The sequence below is a fragment of the Herpailurus yagouaroundi genome, unplaced genomic scaffold (assembly GCF_014898765.1).
Source record: "Herpailurus yagouaroundi ecotype Mexico unplaced genomic scaffold, PumYag 28, whole genome shotgun sequence".
NCBI classification, from domain to species: domain Eukaryota; kingdom Metazoa; phylum Chordata; class Mammalia; order Carnivora; family Felidae; genus Herpailurus; species Herpailurus yagouaroundi.
The window spans coordinates 108262608-108277832 of NW_024412376.1; the positions used below are offsets into that span (position 1 = coordinate 108262608).

At 37.5% G+C, this 15225-nt stretch overlaps 1 protein-coding gene across 3 annotated transcripts in view; it reads right to left on the reverse strand.

Moving 5' to 3' along the window:
• The window catches only part of MTHFD2L (methylenetetrahydrofolate dehydrogenase (NADP+ dependent) 2 like), a 150476-nt gene that overhangs the window by 134023 nt on the left and 1228 nt on the right, over positions 1 to 15225 (reverse strand). Inside the window, exon 2 of one of the 3 annotated variants that reach the window (XM_040481211.1) lies at positions 13962 to 14328. The exons of the other annotated variants lie outside the window; for them this stretch is intronic. Within the exon in view, the coding sequence (XP_040337145.1) occupies positions 14205 to 14328 (124 nt within the window). The 3' untranslated portion in view covers positions 13962 to 14204. Of the gene's footprint in view, positions 1 to 13961; positions 14329 to 15225 lie in introns of those variants that run through there. 3 annotated transcript variants of the gene reach the window in all.

Below are 15225 nucleotides of genomic sequence, written 5' to 3' on the forward strand. Positions count from 1 at the left end.
GGGGGTGGGAGGGCGGGGAGGGTGGGTGATGGGTATTGAGGAGGGCACCTTTTGGGATGAGCACTGGGTGTTGTATGGAAACCAATTTGACAATAAATTTCATATATTGAAAAAAATAAAAATAAAAAAAATTACCTTTTTTGCACCAAAAAAAAAAAAAAAAAAAAAAAGAAGTGATGCTGCAATGTGATCTATGGATACATACACCAAAGTTGCTTGGGAAGTTTGCTCAAGTTGCAGATTCCCCAACCCATGATTGAGAACACCCTGGAAATCTGCATGTCTGACAAGTTCCCACAGGTATTCATGTGCATGACCATGTTCGAAAACTACCTGCTCAATTCAATACAAAAGTATATTTTAAAAATAATCATTACCATAGGTAAACAATTAATTGAGCAAACAAACAGATTAGAGAATACAATTACAACTAGACTTTATAGCTGTAAGTAAACTCAACTTTTGATTCTGACTTGTCTACGTTTCACCAAAAACTTGATAGCTTTCAAGACAAGGAAAATCATGGCAAATTTATTGATCAGTCTTGCTCCACTGTCCTAATTTTATAATAGCTGTATTGAAGTATAACTGACAGGGACCTGGGTGGCTCAGTCAGTTAGGCATATGACTCTTGGTGATGCTCACGTCATGATATCATGGTTCATGGATTCGAGCCCTGCATTGGCTCTGCATGAGCAGCGCGGAGGCTACTTGGGATTCTCTCTCTCTCTCTCTCTCTCTCTCTCTCTGCCCTTTCCCTGCTCTCTCTCTCTCTCAAAATAAATAAATATATTTTTAAAATAATAAAGAAGTATAACTGACATAAAATATATTGTACATATTTAAAGTGTGCAATTTGATGTTTTAATATATGTATATACCTAGGAAACTATCACCATGATCAAGCAAATGAAACTCCTGTAAGAATTCTGGTACTCTTGGGGCGCCTGGATGGCGTGGTTGGTTAAGCGTCCGACTTCAGCCAGGTCACGATCTCGCGGTCCGTGAGTTCGAGCCCCGCATCAGGCTCTGGGCTGATGGCTCAGAGCCTGGAGCCTGTTTCCGATTCTGTGTCTCCCTCTCTCTCTGCCCCTCCCCTGTTCATGCTCTGTCTCTCTCTGTCCCAAAAATAAAAAAATAAACGTTGAAAAAAAAAATTAAAAAAAAAAAAAAAAAAAGAATTCTGGTACTCTTTTCTAAATCTCACCATTCCCCCTGTCCTGGCCATGTCCCTCCTCAATCAACAGGCAACCACTGGTCTGCTTCCTGTCACTATATCTTAGTTTGTATCATCACAAATTTTGTACAAATGGAATCATGCACAACATACTCTTTTTTATCCAGCTACTCTCACTCAGCATAATTAAGATTCATTCATGTTGTTGCATGTATCCATAGTTCATTTCTTTTTATTGTTGAGTAGTTTTCCATTGTATGGATATACCAAAATTTGTTTATCCATCCAATTATTGATGGATATTTGGGTTGTTTCCAGCTTTTACTCATGGCAAATAAAGCTGTTATAGACATTCATGTACAAGTCATTGTATGCACAATGAGCAAATACCTAGGAGTAGAATGGCTGGGTCATACAGCAGGTATATCCAAGTCCTTTATCAGAAAAGTGATTTGAAATATTTTCTCCTACTTTGTGCTTTGCCTTTTCATTCTCTTAACTGTGCCTTTGGAAGATCAGCTCTCAATTTTGATGTATTTCCATCAATTTTCCTTTTCCTTTTATGGTGAGGCATATAAGAAATCTTCGCCTAACTTAAGGTCACAAAGGTTTTCTTCAACGTTTCCTTCTAGTTTTATGTGTTCAGGTCATACATTTAGTTCTGTGATTTAGTTTTACTCTTAGTTTGATGGAACTTTATTTATATCAGGATATTGTCAAAGTTTTTTTAATGTGTGTGTATAGAGATAATCATATGACCACATGATTTTTTTTTTTTTTTGGTTTTAGTCTGTTAATATGATGAATTATATTGATCGATTTTCAAATGTTAAGCCAGTCTTGCATTCCTGGGATAAGCCTCACTTGGTCACGATGTGCTTATCCTTTCCAGATATTCAGGATTTTATCTAAAATTTTGTTAAATTTTTTGCTTCTATGTGCATGACAGGTATTTATTTATAGTTTTCTTTTCTTGTAACGTCTTTGTATGATTTTGGTATCAGGGTGATGCTGCCTTTATAAAATGAGTTAGGATATATCCCGTCCTCTTCAAATTTCCAGAAGAGTTTCTGCAGAATTGGTATTATTTCTTCCTTAAATGTTTGGTAAATTTCACCCATGAAGCCATCTGGTCCTGGAGCTTTTATTCTGTTAAAGTTTAAGATCAAGTTTAAATGAAGTTAAGATAACATACTTACTTCTGAGTTTAAATGTTATCTTTCAAGATTAGGTAACAAACTTTTTTCACTATTTACTATGAACTTCTAGTGCTCATTTTTTATTAATTCATTTAAGTGATCTTTTAATTCTAAGAGAACGAGGAACTCCTCTATTATAAAATACTAAAGGCTGCAGTAATTCCAGAATGACTCATTTCTAAGAGTCATAAAAATAATAAGTCAATAAATAAATCAATAAATACTTTCCATAAATTAAACTGTGCCAACATATTCACTTAGGGTAAAATACCTAAGCTTATCTGCTAATACACTAGAATTCACTCTTGTAACAAAGAACATGCATTTGTATTTTAAATTACAAAATCACCTGAGCCCTATGTTACATTTTATAGTATATGAATAGAAACTGCTGCTGCTGACATGTTTTATTAGTTGATTCTCTGTTACAACAATTCGTTCATAGGTTACCGTGAAACTGGCAATCACTGAACATAATCCACGATAATTATGGCTTAGATATTACAAAGCTGTGTGACTCTGAGAGTGTCAGAGTTGACTGTGGCATAAATGGACTCATGACTTCCAAAGACAGACAATCTATATACAGATTAAACTTGACTGCACCATGTTGGGGTCTGAGAGAAGACAGGGCTTACTTTACAGCACAGATGTGCTAAGTGAGTTTGCTAACTATAGCTGACACGTTATAGCCTGGTCTAGTTGGTATTTATGGGTAAATACTCAGAAGACTGCCACCTAATTATAAAAGGAACTTTGAGGATTTTTCAGTAGCAGCTGGCTCCGCCTATTGGTTCCCTCAATCCCTGCAGAGCCTGGGCAAGCCTGGATTTGTGTGAGATATGATATAAGGATAAATGAGGCAAGCAGGAATTAGTGGAGACTCAAAGGAAGGATGCCCCTATCAGCCTATATGCTGGAAGCACTGGTAAACACACACATTACCTAGCTCAGTGCAAAAACAAATGAGACTTTTCAGCACGCATACTGTTGAAACATGTTAAATATCAATACTAGTGTGAATTTCAGCCATAGAAGCCCACAGCTCCTAAGAGTTTCCCTGGCTCAAGTCAATCTCTACCATCCATTATCTGCACCGCAGCCAGAGTGATTTTCCAAATCTAATCATGTCACTTCCTTGGTTAAAACGCCTCACTTACAAGCCCAATGTTTATTGACTTAATAAATACACACTGAAAACCTTTTATCTGCCAGGCACTATTCTAGACACTGGAAATATAAATAACAGTGTACAAAACAAACTGCCCACTTTTACGGGAACTACAATCCAGTTGAAGAAGACATAATAAGCAAATTTTTTAAAAGGCAAATATTTATATCATGTGTGAAAAACAGAGGGAAAGGGCATATCTGGGGGCCAGAGCTGTCATATTATACAGATGGGTTAAGGTGTCTCTTAATTCTGATTAATCTGGTGATATTTCATCATAAATGAAGGAAATGGGTGGCTCAGTCGGTTAAGTGACCAACTCTTGGTTCCAGCTCAGGTCATGATCTATCTCACAGTTTGTGAGTTCGAGCCCCACATCTGGCTCTGCACTGACAGTGTGAAGCCTGCTTGGGATTCTCTCTCTCTCCCTCTCTCTCTCTGTTCCTCCTGCTCTCTTTTTCTCTCAAAAATAAATAAACTTAAATTTACAAAAAATGAAGGTGAGCCAGAAGTGGCCATAACAGGGATAGAAACCGCAGCGGGGGCAATCACCGCGCCTGCTGTCAACCCAGGTATAAAGCATCACCACGAGCCCACCCAATGAGGATGCCTCCTCCATTCCCAGGGGGCTTTAGGGAGCCCTGAGGGGCAAAGCGGCAGGGACACCTCTCTTCAGATGCTGCCAGAGGGCATGGGAATGGAGCTCAGAGGCTGCGAGGAGTGCCTGCTGGAAGAGAGCCGATTTTTCTTTTAAGTACTCTGTACACCTATTGTGTGGCTTGAACCCACAACCCTGAGATCAAGAATCACATGCTCGGGGGTAGGAGTTAAGATGGTGGAGAAGTAGGGGGACCAGGATTTCCCTCGTCCCTCAAACACAGCTGTATTGAGGTTAGAACACTGGGAACGCCCTGGAAATCAATCTGCGGAGTGGCAGAAGGATCTCCACAGGTGGAGGGAGACAGCTTGGCAGAACAGAAGTGCATGTACGTGAAATGGGTGAGATAAAATAGCACAGGCACAGAGGAGGGGAACCCCTTCTGAGGAGAGGCAAAAGGGAGCACAAGAGAAGCTGTGGACTGCGGTCTAGTGTCAGGACAAGAGGAAACCCTCTCCGGACCGGGCACTGGGGAACGAGAAATACAGTGCATTTCTCCTTTGCAAACTTGTGACAAATGCTGACTTTCTAGGAGTGAAGCCGCTGCCGTGTGTGAACGCCTGGGGAGCAGGGAGCTGGCCCCAGGGTGCGGTAGCGATCTCAGGGGCGCACTGGGAGAGGGCAGTCCCCTCCCTTGAGTACTGTGGGAAGAGGGTTTATTGCCCACCACCCCCCCACCCCCACCCCCAAGCAGCACAGTCACCGGTCCCCGGCAGGTCCCCAGACCAACTATCAACTGTTTTGTGTTTTTGCCTGTTAGTCTCTCTTTTCTTTTTCTCTATCTCGTTTCTTTCCTTCTCTTCTTTTTTCACTTCTTTTTCTTTCTACCTTTTTCTTGTTTTCCCTTTGGAATCAGGTTCATAGTCTCTGATTTGATTTTTGGTCAATTCTTATTATATATATATTTTTTTCGCTCTTTATCTGTTTTATTTTTTGTTTGTTTAATCAAGCATTTTTACTCTATACTTTTGACACCTTTTCTGTATCTCCTTCTTTATTTTCCTTTCACTCTCTCTGGATTAAGCCTTACAGTTTCTTTGATTCTTTGCTTGGTGTCTTTTTCTTTTTTCACCCCTTTCATTTTCCTCTTTGTATTGGATCAGGTCTCCTGCCCTTTCCTTTTTTCCAGGTTATTTCAACGAACACATCAAAGCACACCTGATTGAAGCTCCAAACATTCCACCACCATGAGCAAAGAGAAGCTTTGCAGAGGACTGATCAGTGGGATAGAGCAGCCAAATACGCAACAACAGAGAGGATGTGACACATTCCAAAAACACCTCCTGAAGGGCCAGGCCCTGGACAGTGTGTGACCCATTTTTAATATAGTAGTGTTCACATGTACAGGAGGTACACCCTGTAAACACAAAAACCTACCCAAAATGATGAAATGGAAGAATTATCCTCAAAAGAAATTCCAGAAAGAAATGACAGCCAGAGAATTGCTCAAAACAGATATAAACAATATATCTGAACAAGAATTTAGGATAATGGTCATAAGACTAATAGCATAAGACTAAAAGCATAGAAGACAGCAGAGAATCTATTGCTGTAGAGATCAAAGACCTAAGAAATAGTCACAATGAATTTTTTAAAAATGCTATAAATGGTATGCAAAATAAACTAAATACAGTGACAGCGAGGATGGGAGAAGCAGAGGAGAGAAAAGGCAAAGAAGTCAAACGTTCACTCTTCGCAGATGACACAATACCCTATATGGAAAATCCGAAAGTCTCCACCCAAAAATTGCCAGAACTGACATAGGAATTAAGCCAAGTTGTAGGATATAAAATCAATGTACAGAAATCGATTGCATTTCTGTACAATAATGAAGCAACAGAAAGAGATATCAAGGAATCGATCCCATTTACAATTGCGCCAAGAACCATAAAATACCCGGGAATAAACCTAACCAAAGAGGTAAAAGAAATATATGCTGAAAACTATAGAAAACATATGAAAGAAACTGAAGAAGACACAAAGAAAGGGAAAAACATTCCATGCTCTTGGATAGGAAGAACAAATAGTGTTAAACTGTCAATACTACGCAAAGCAGTCTACACATTCAATGCAATCCCAATGAAAACAGCACCAGCATTTTTTACAGAGCTAGAACAAACAATCCTAAAATTTACATGGAACCACAAAAGACTCCAAATAGCCAAAGTAATGGTAAAAAGAAAACCAATCCGGAAGTATCACAATCCCGGACATTAGCCTGTACTACAAAGCTGTAATCTCAAGACAGTACGGTATTGGCACAAAAACAGACACACAGACCAATGGAATAGAATAGAGGACTCAGAAATAGACCCACAAATATATGGCCAACTAATGTTTGACAAAGCAGGGAAGAGTATCCAGTGGGAAAAAGACAGTCTCTTTAGCAAATGGTGCTGGGAGAACTGGACAGCAACATGCAGAAGAATGAAACTGGACCACTTCCTTACACTACACAGAAAAATAAATTCAAAATGGCTGAAAGACCTAAATGTGAGACAGGAAACCATCAAAATCCTACAGGAGAAAATAGGCAGCAACCTCTTTGACCTCAGCCGCAGCAACTTCTTATTTGACATGTCGCCAAAGGCAAGGGAAATAAAAGCAAAAATGAACTATTAGGACCTCATCAAGATAAAAAGCTTCTGCACAGCAAAGGAAACGATCAACAAAACTAAAAGACAACTGACAGAGTGGGAGAAGATATTTGTAAGTGACATATCAAATAAAGGGTTAGTTTCCAAAATCTATAAAGAATTGACCAAACTGAACACTGAAAAACAAATAACCCAGTGAAGAAATGGGCAGAAGACATGAATAGACACTTTTCCAAAGAAAACATCCAGATGGCAAACAGACACATGAAAAGATGCTCAATATCACCCATCATCAGGGAAATAAAATTGAACCCACACTGAGATACCACCTCAAACACGCAGAGTAGCTAAAATTAACAACCCAGGAAACAGATATTGGCAAGGGTATAGAGAAAGGGAACCCTCTTGCATTGTTGGTGGGAATGCAAACTGGTGCAGCCACTCTGGAAAACAGTATGGAGGGTCCTCAAAAAATTAAAAATAGAATTACCCTACGGCCCAACAATAACACTACTAGGAATTTATCCAAAGGATATGGGAGTGCTAATTTGAAGGGGCACATGCACCCCAATATTTATAGCAGCACTGTCAACAATAGCCAAAGTATGGAAAGAGCCCAAATGTCCATCAACTGATGAATGGGTAACAAAGATGTGGCTTATATATGCAATGGAATACTACTCAGCAATGAAAAAGAATGACACCTTGCCGTTTGCAACAACATGGATGGAATTGGAGGCTATTATGCTAAGCAAAATAAGTCAGTCAAAGAAAGACCGGTATCATATGAGTTCACTCAGATGTGGCATTAGAGAAACTTAACAGAAGACCATGGGGGAAGGGAAGGAAAAATAAGATACAAATAGAGAGGGAAGCAAACCATAAGAGACTCTTAAATACAGAGAACAAACTGAGGGTTGATGGGGGTGGGGAAAACAGATGATGGGCATTGAGGAGGGCACTTGTTGGAATGAGCACTGGATGTTGTATGTAAGTGATGACTCACAGGAATCTACTCCTGAAGCCAAGACTACACAGTATGCTAATTTGACAATCAATCAATCAATCAATCAATAAGAAGGAAATGAGGGAATATGTCATGTGGCTACGTGTACAAAATACTTCTAGGCCAAGGGGAGTGCAAAGCAAGTACAAGGGACTCTAGGCAGGAGCATGACTAGCATGTCTGATGAACAGCAAGGCCAATGGCTGCAGTGGAGACAAGTGGGCCAGGCCAGGACATAAAATCAGAGAAGTCACGGAACTTGAGATCACATAAGGTCCTGCAGACTTTTGAAGGGGTATTGGCTTTTATTGAGCTAGAAAGCCATTTGATGATTCTGAGGAGTGCTATGACCCGATTTTCATGATTCAATAGCTGGTTAAATGTGGAAAACAGACTCTGGAAGCAAGGGGCTTAGAGTCATGTAGCTATAGACCAAGGAAAAGTAAGAATTTCCAGCAAGAAGATACAGGGAGAGCACAGCTCTGCAGATACCTTCATTTCAGACTTCTAGTCTCCGAGAGTCTGAGGATCCATCCTGTTGCTTCAAACCATCTAGTCTGTGGTACTTTGTTTACAGTGGCCTTAGTAAACAAATACATGCATAATCCTAATTTAAAATATTCAAATTTGTGGGAAGAATCTTTTGATGGAGCTGTTTTTCATCGAATAGATTTGTATTTTGGAATGCAATGGCATAGAATTGAGAAGACCTGTATCTACTGTATCTAAACATGGCAAGATATTAGAAAAGTCATAAATAGAAACAACTTATTTGATGACATGTAACAAGTATTTGTCAAAGAAAGGTACTCTGAAAGGAGACACTAAAACAGCAACTGTGAAAATATTTAGGCTAAAATATCTTCACATTTCAATATGAAAAAAATCTAGAATTGAGACCATGTTCCATTCAGCAGTTTGCTCTGAGCTTGCCAGGTGCTTTGGTATCTGTAGGGAAAGCACTTTCTTGAAAACTAAAAATACTATTGTCTAAAGAAAAAAAATAATAAGGTTTGCAACTTAAAAAAAAACTGCAGCAAATTTAATTTTAAAATTAAGTGTAAGATCTTTTTTTTCCAGAAAATGATCACTATCGACATATTAAAGATAAGGCTAGGAAACCGATTCAAGTATATGTACCAAGAATTCAGCATGTGTTAAAAGTTAGTAATCACATAATTAACATAAAAAATTAAATATATTATTATAAAATTAAGATCAAAATTTTCAATTGTCTAAATGCATAAGGGTATATAAATTACCACTTAAAATGTGAATTTTGAAGATACTTTTGAACAGGACTCTTTTATAGGTCCTAATATATTTACAAATCAATAAATATTCCAAATATGTCATTTTCACTACTTTAACATCTCTTTTTCCTCCTAAAAATGTGGTTTGGTCAAAAAATTATATAGCCACATTGCCATTAATACACACCAAAAGGGCAATTTGACTTAGGTATTTTTCACCAGTTGCACCCTGTCATTACTTGCTCAGGCAACATTTCCTGCAAAGGTAATGTTGCAAGTGACCCCCAAAGAAGGCAGGACATAGAGCTCTCTGTTTCACCATTCTCCCCTCTTTGCTGGGCTGGTACTAACATGTGACTTCATTAAAAACCAGGAAGTCATAGTGGGGGGCGTGGTGAGCAATAAGGGCAGGATAATGCTGTATAAATTACTTCCCCCAAGCCAGAAGTCAGTCCTGGTTCACCATTAATAGTGTAAAAGGAGATTTCAAAATGGAGCAAGCGAGCCTAACTCAGTCTTTTCACAATCGGATGGAAAAGCCACAAGGGAGGAGGAATTTACGCAGGTCCTCATTGGAGGAACTATGAACTTTTTGTCAGTTACAAGCCCTCTGCCTAGACTTCACTTCCTCCTCACCCAGACACCTGAATTGTTCCATTCTTTACTTTGGAAGAAGCCAATGGGGTTTAACAAGCATCAATCCCTTATTTGCATATTAACCCAACCAATCCAAATTAACCTAGTTTCAATCTCTGTTTTGTATCAAGGACCCAAATAAGAGCTGCACTTGCGACTTTTAGTTTTTGTAACTCTGTCCCCTCTTTGTCTTCCTCCAAACAGGAGTCAGATTGCTACCTGAATCTGGGTTTCCCAAACTGCAATTCTAATTGCCCAAATAAATGTCTATTTGCTTACATTTCCAGTGACAGGAGCTAGAATATGGTAGCACAAGTCACCTAAGGGCTCTGAAAGGAATGCAATTTCCTCATCTATATAATGGAAATGTTCTCTGTTTAACTTACAGAAAAGGATTTGGCTAAAAGTTGACTGGCTGATTTGCAAAAATTGCTCTTTTAAGTGACAGATGGTGCCAATACTCAAGTACCCGGCAGCAATAGGAGACCAAAAAGCCACCATTTAGTGTTGTTTCCAGGAGCCTGTTTACTCACCCATATTTTTCAGGAAGTAAACTGTAACCATCCTAATCTATGGTTACTAGAACTAAATAGTATTTAATTAACCAAGGCAAAATAGTAAATAGAAGGAAAAAAAAATCACTACTTTTCCTGGGTATCAAAATACTCCTTCACAAAATAGTAAAATAACAAAGTCCACCCAAGATCGAGTGTATTTAATTTGTATACTTGGCATCTTGTGTCTGCATCTAGGTTTCAATCTCATTTTCAGCCACAGCTGTAATTAGAGCTGCAATGGACTGTTTTATGATCTATAAAGATGAAAAGTCTAGTACAATCATTAGCAGTTAAAATTTCTCTGGTCATACCATAGCTTAATCGCTGTGTATTTTAGGACTCCACCTGGAGATTTTGAGTTTGAATTAATAGAAATGAAACCCAAGGGAACCAGGCCAAAATTATATATGGAATAAAACCAATTACTAAGTTCTAGGGAGCCTTTTGAAGTAAATAAAATGTTTTTAAATGAATGAATACTTAGGAATGTTAAGTTTATGGTCTTTTACAATCATTTCACTTCACATCCTAAATACTATACTTACACCTTAAAGTTATTTTATCAGAAATTACGCTTTGGTAGGCCAATAAGAACATACCTAAGAGCAAGTTCTTTTCATCATGCATAATTTTGTTATTCAATTTTTCAACTCAACTCTTTCAGGACCCTAATGTGTAAATCAGAACATCAGTAGCTACCTAAACAACATCATCTATGCTTATTCAGAATCTTAGATGCTAAGTTTTGTAACATAAGAACCCTTGGGCAGTCTGGTCAATCATATGGACAGCTTCTCAGAACAACCTTTTGAATGTTTAATATAAAATACACAAGTTTATAAGGAAACCAGTTTTACTGAAATATTGTTCTCACTTTTTTTTAAGCATTAAATAACACCATGTAGTGGCAGGTCTAATAACTACCATAATAACAAAGCAGTGGTGTCTATGATATTTTGAGATCTTTGCATCAACTCTGTAATATTAAAGTATCTCCGACTTTTATTGGCAATATCTAAAATACTGCTAATATTACTATGGTTTGTTGCCAACATTCACAACTGAAGAAAACGCTAAATTTGTTAGAGGTTAGTGATATCCTATCTAAGTTTATGGATCCCCTAAAATCTATCCAGAAAGTCTCAGGTTAAGAAATACCCTTCATTAGAGGAATCTGACAAGATGATTTTTTTCTGACAAAATATTTTTAAGATTTATATGCAAAATTAGCTTTCCTGATTCACAAAAGTTCGACAACATTTGATAAATGTTTTCAAAAAGAGGAACAACAATAGTGATATGTCAACAATGCCAAATTACTTATAGACCAAAGCACTGGGTAGACCATTCAGGTTCAAACCCCGTCTTCACCACTTATTTACTGTTAACATGGGCAAGTTATTTAATTTCTCTAAGCTTCAATCACACAATCTACTAATTAGTAATACTAATAGTCTACTTCAGCTGTTGTGAGGATAAAAGGATATACTTATGCAAAAAATCTCAGCACAGAGTAAAGGCTCACTAAACACTAATAAGAATTTATTTTTCAACAACACACTGGATTACTTAAAGGCAAGATGATATTCATCGCAGGTTTTCATAACCAAAGTGGGGAGGAGACATCTAATTTAAACTATACATACCCTAACTTTAGAATTATGAATCTTTGGATGTCTTTTGGTTCTAGGCACACTCTGTAACATAATTACAGAAACCTACATAGATCATTTTCGGATCATTAAGTGAACAAACCTCATTAGTATGATGTTGACAAGACCATGACCTGAATCTGAGAATAAATGATTTCCTATGTTCTAAGAACTAGACATTAAACGATAGCAAGATGGTTATGTAAGTTATGACCAACGGACTTAATGTAATAGAATGTAGCCAATAAAATGTTAGTAAAAACAGTAGCAACACAGGAATGCACTGACGTAATGTTAAGTGGAGTAGCTGGATAATACCCAACCCTGAGTTCTCGGACTAATTTAGGGTTAGATTATGTTCCATTCTGACCACAAAGTTTCCTACCTTTTAGGTGTATTTTTCTCTGGTCCAAATTGCACTTCTTAATAGTTAATCTCATTTATTCTAATCATTAATTTATCCCACTCATCTGACATTTCAAATTTCTCCCAAGTGCCTCCCTCCCTATACCTCCCTCTCGAAGCCAAACTATCTTTAAAAACTGTCTTCGGCTCTACGGAATTCCATTAAGAGTCTGTGACCATGGAAAATTAAGTGTTTTTGTCTTTTTCCTACTGTTTTTATCATCCCATCAAGGTATTAACATGAAAAAGATAACATTCGAAAAAGAAAGATTCAGATCATTAAAGAAACTGCTAAATTATCCCTAAAACCATGACTAAGTAACAAGATCTGAGATTAATAGTAGTCTTTTTTCATCTATTGATCCATTTTAATCAGAAAACTTGATTTTGGAGATATTATATTAGAACACATTATCTCTGAACAGCTTGGATACAGACATAGAACTCAGATATAAGATAGTAAATGGTGAAATATTTAGATTCTAAATTTAAAGTGACACTGAGGACTGCTTAGAAATCAATACCGTAGCAACAGCTATCTCATTAAATAGGTAAGGCATTAAGACAGGAAAACCGCACAATCACATTTTCCAACAAAATAGGATTTTGAGAAACTGCTTTCGCTACTCATTGGAACTCTTATCCTAGTTGAAATCAGTCTGTGGAAAGTCAACTTTAGTAAAGGTCCTAACTGGAGTCTGGGTCCTTCAAGCTTCCCACAAGGGTAAGAGGACCTTTAAATCAAATAATTCTATTGCAGAGATGGAAACACTGAATAAGTACTAGAGGGGAGAATCTGAATAAAAATGAACAGCCTTACTGATAAACTTGAGTCTGTTTTTCAGTTATTAAATTCAACTCCCCCCTCTATGAGCCATGAATATTCAACTAACATAAACCAGTATCTTTTACTAGCTTCAAAATGCTGGCCTAGCTGCAAGATTTATAAAGCCATTGGCAACGAGACATAAAGAAAGGTGAGGTTTCTGTCAAGAGCTGTAGGCTGGTACACACAATTTTACAAATGCTAAAATAGCATTTTAGCAGGAGGGAGTGCCAAATTTATGATTTTACAATTTTAGGAAATCACTTTGCAATAGGATAAACGCTTAGGGTACCCATTTAATTACGAAAATGAGTTCAGGGGGGATGATCTAAAGCAGCATTTGGGAAGTCCCTGTTTCAGGACATCTGCAAATCTGCTTTGACCGTGGCATTAACGTATAAGGTCTGTACCTTCCCCTCCAAATGGGAGCCGCTTCTGCCTAGCCCCATACACGGAAAGCACTGGGCCAAAGACTCATGTGGTATTTATAATCCGATGATATGTTGAGTTGTACACTCACACAGCAAGGCAAAATAGTACAAACTTAATCACTAAAAATTTTTTATTTTTAATTTTTTGGCTGTTTAGGTAATTCATTTCAAGGAACAATAGTGGGCAACAAATAGAAGGGCTTATTTATTTCTTTGACAGTAAATATATTTTCTTCCAATTAATAATATCTAATTTCTCATGAGTTACTAAGAAAAAAAAACTCACTGTAAATTTTAAAAATTAGAGAAAACTCAAATGATACTTCAAGATTTTATAATTTTCAAATTCTGTCAAAGACTACTTCTTGAAATTCCAATTAAAAAAAAACTTAATTAAAAAAGCATTATATATTCCGCTATCATAGATATCTAGTCAAAAATATGAAAAAGAATCAAAAATGTTTTTTCATTTTCATTTAAAGCTCCATAGAGCTCAGAAACTAATAAGTCTGTTAATTTAGAAGAGTCAATACTGGGTAAGGAGTTTATCAAACTCCAAGATAATTTTCAGTAAAAATAACACTAAGGCTCAAATTTCAAGTCAATAGAAATGATATCAGATATAAAGCACATTCACTACGAAGAACTAGACAACCAATAAGTAGCTATATATTTTAAAAAAGATGACTGAGGATGGGGACAAGTGGGGAGGCAGACAGTGGCGACCTCTGGAAGATGGAATCTCTTCTCTCTGCTGGTCCTAGAAGAGAAAAGAGACACCAATAAGCATCAACACACTGTCCGAATTCCTCCCCACCCGAGACCCAGCAGTCCACAGGTGTTTCTCAACCTGACAGCCAACTTCACCTTCACAGATGGTATTCAGTGCCAAGAGGAAGTCAAAAACACCACCTTATCCTAACTTGATTAGAGCTGCCTTAAGAAAAATAAAGACTACCCAAAGTACTATTTATAGCTATTATCTATATCAAATGGGGCCTAAAGCAGCTGGGTTGAAAGTCATACTCCTTTTTATTAAGACTAGCTTTCCAAAACTATTGCACTCAACTATTTTAAATTATAAAGAGACAATTAAATACAATCTAAAAGATCTGAATTATCCCTTTGCTTGCACACATTTGTACGAAGCAAGTGGCTACAAGCAGATGTTTGGGTTATAACCGTTGTGACTCTCAATCAACGCCCATGGAGAGGATTGGGGTGATGGGTCCCTTACACCAAGTTGACAAAGGGAAATTCAACAACTTATGTAATTTGGAAAAGATTATCCTCACTCCGCAGAGCAGCTCTAGAACAAATGAAACTCAAAACATAATTACCTAGAGGGACTAGAGTACATAATACCTTCAATTCTGCAATTCAAACAGCATTCTGCAGAATCTGCTCTCCCTAGGGAGTACAGCTGGTAATTCCGAAACAACTGGCAAATCCTTGCAGAGACCATACAGCTCTCATAACCAGAACTCAGAATCGGTTACTTTCTCCTATCTTTGTGGAAGAGCTAATCACTGGAAACGCGTCTAAAGTAAACCCAATATGAAATATTCCTTACTATTTTAGTCACTCAAGCCTGAGACAAATATATGTATAAAATGATGAGTTAATCAATTAAAATGAAACAAGTACTAGCTATGTT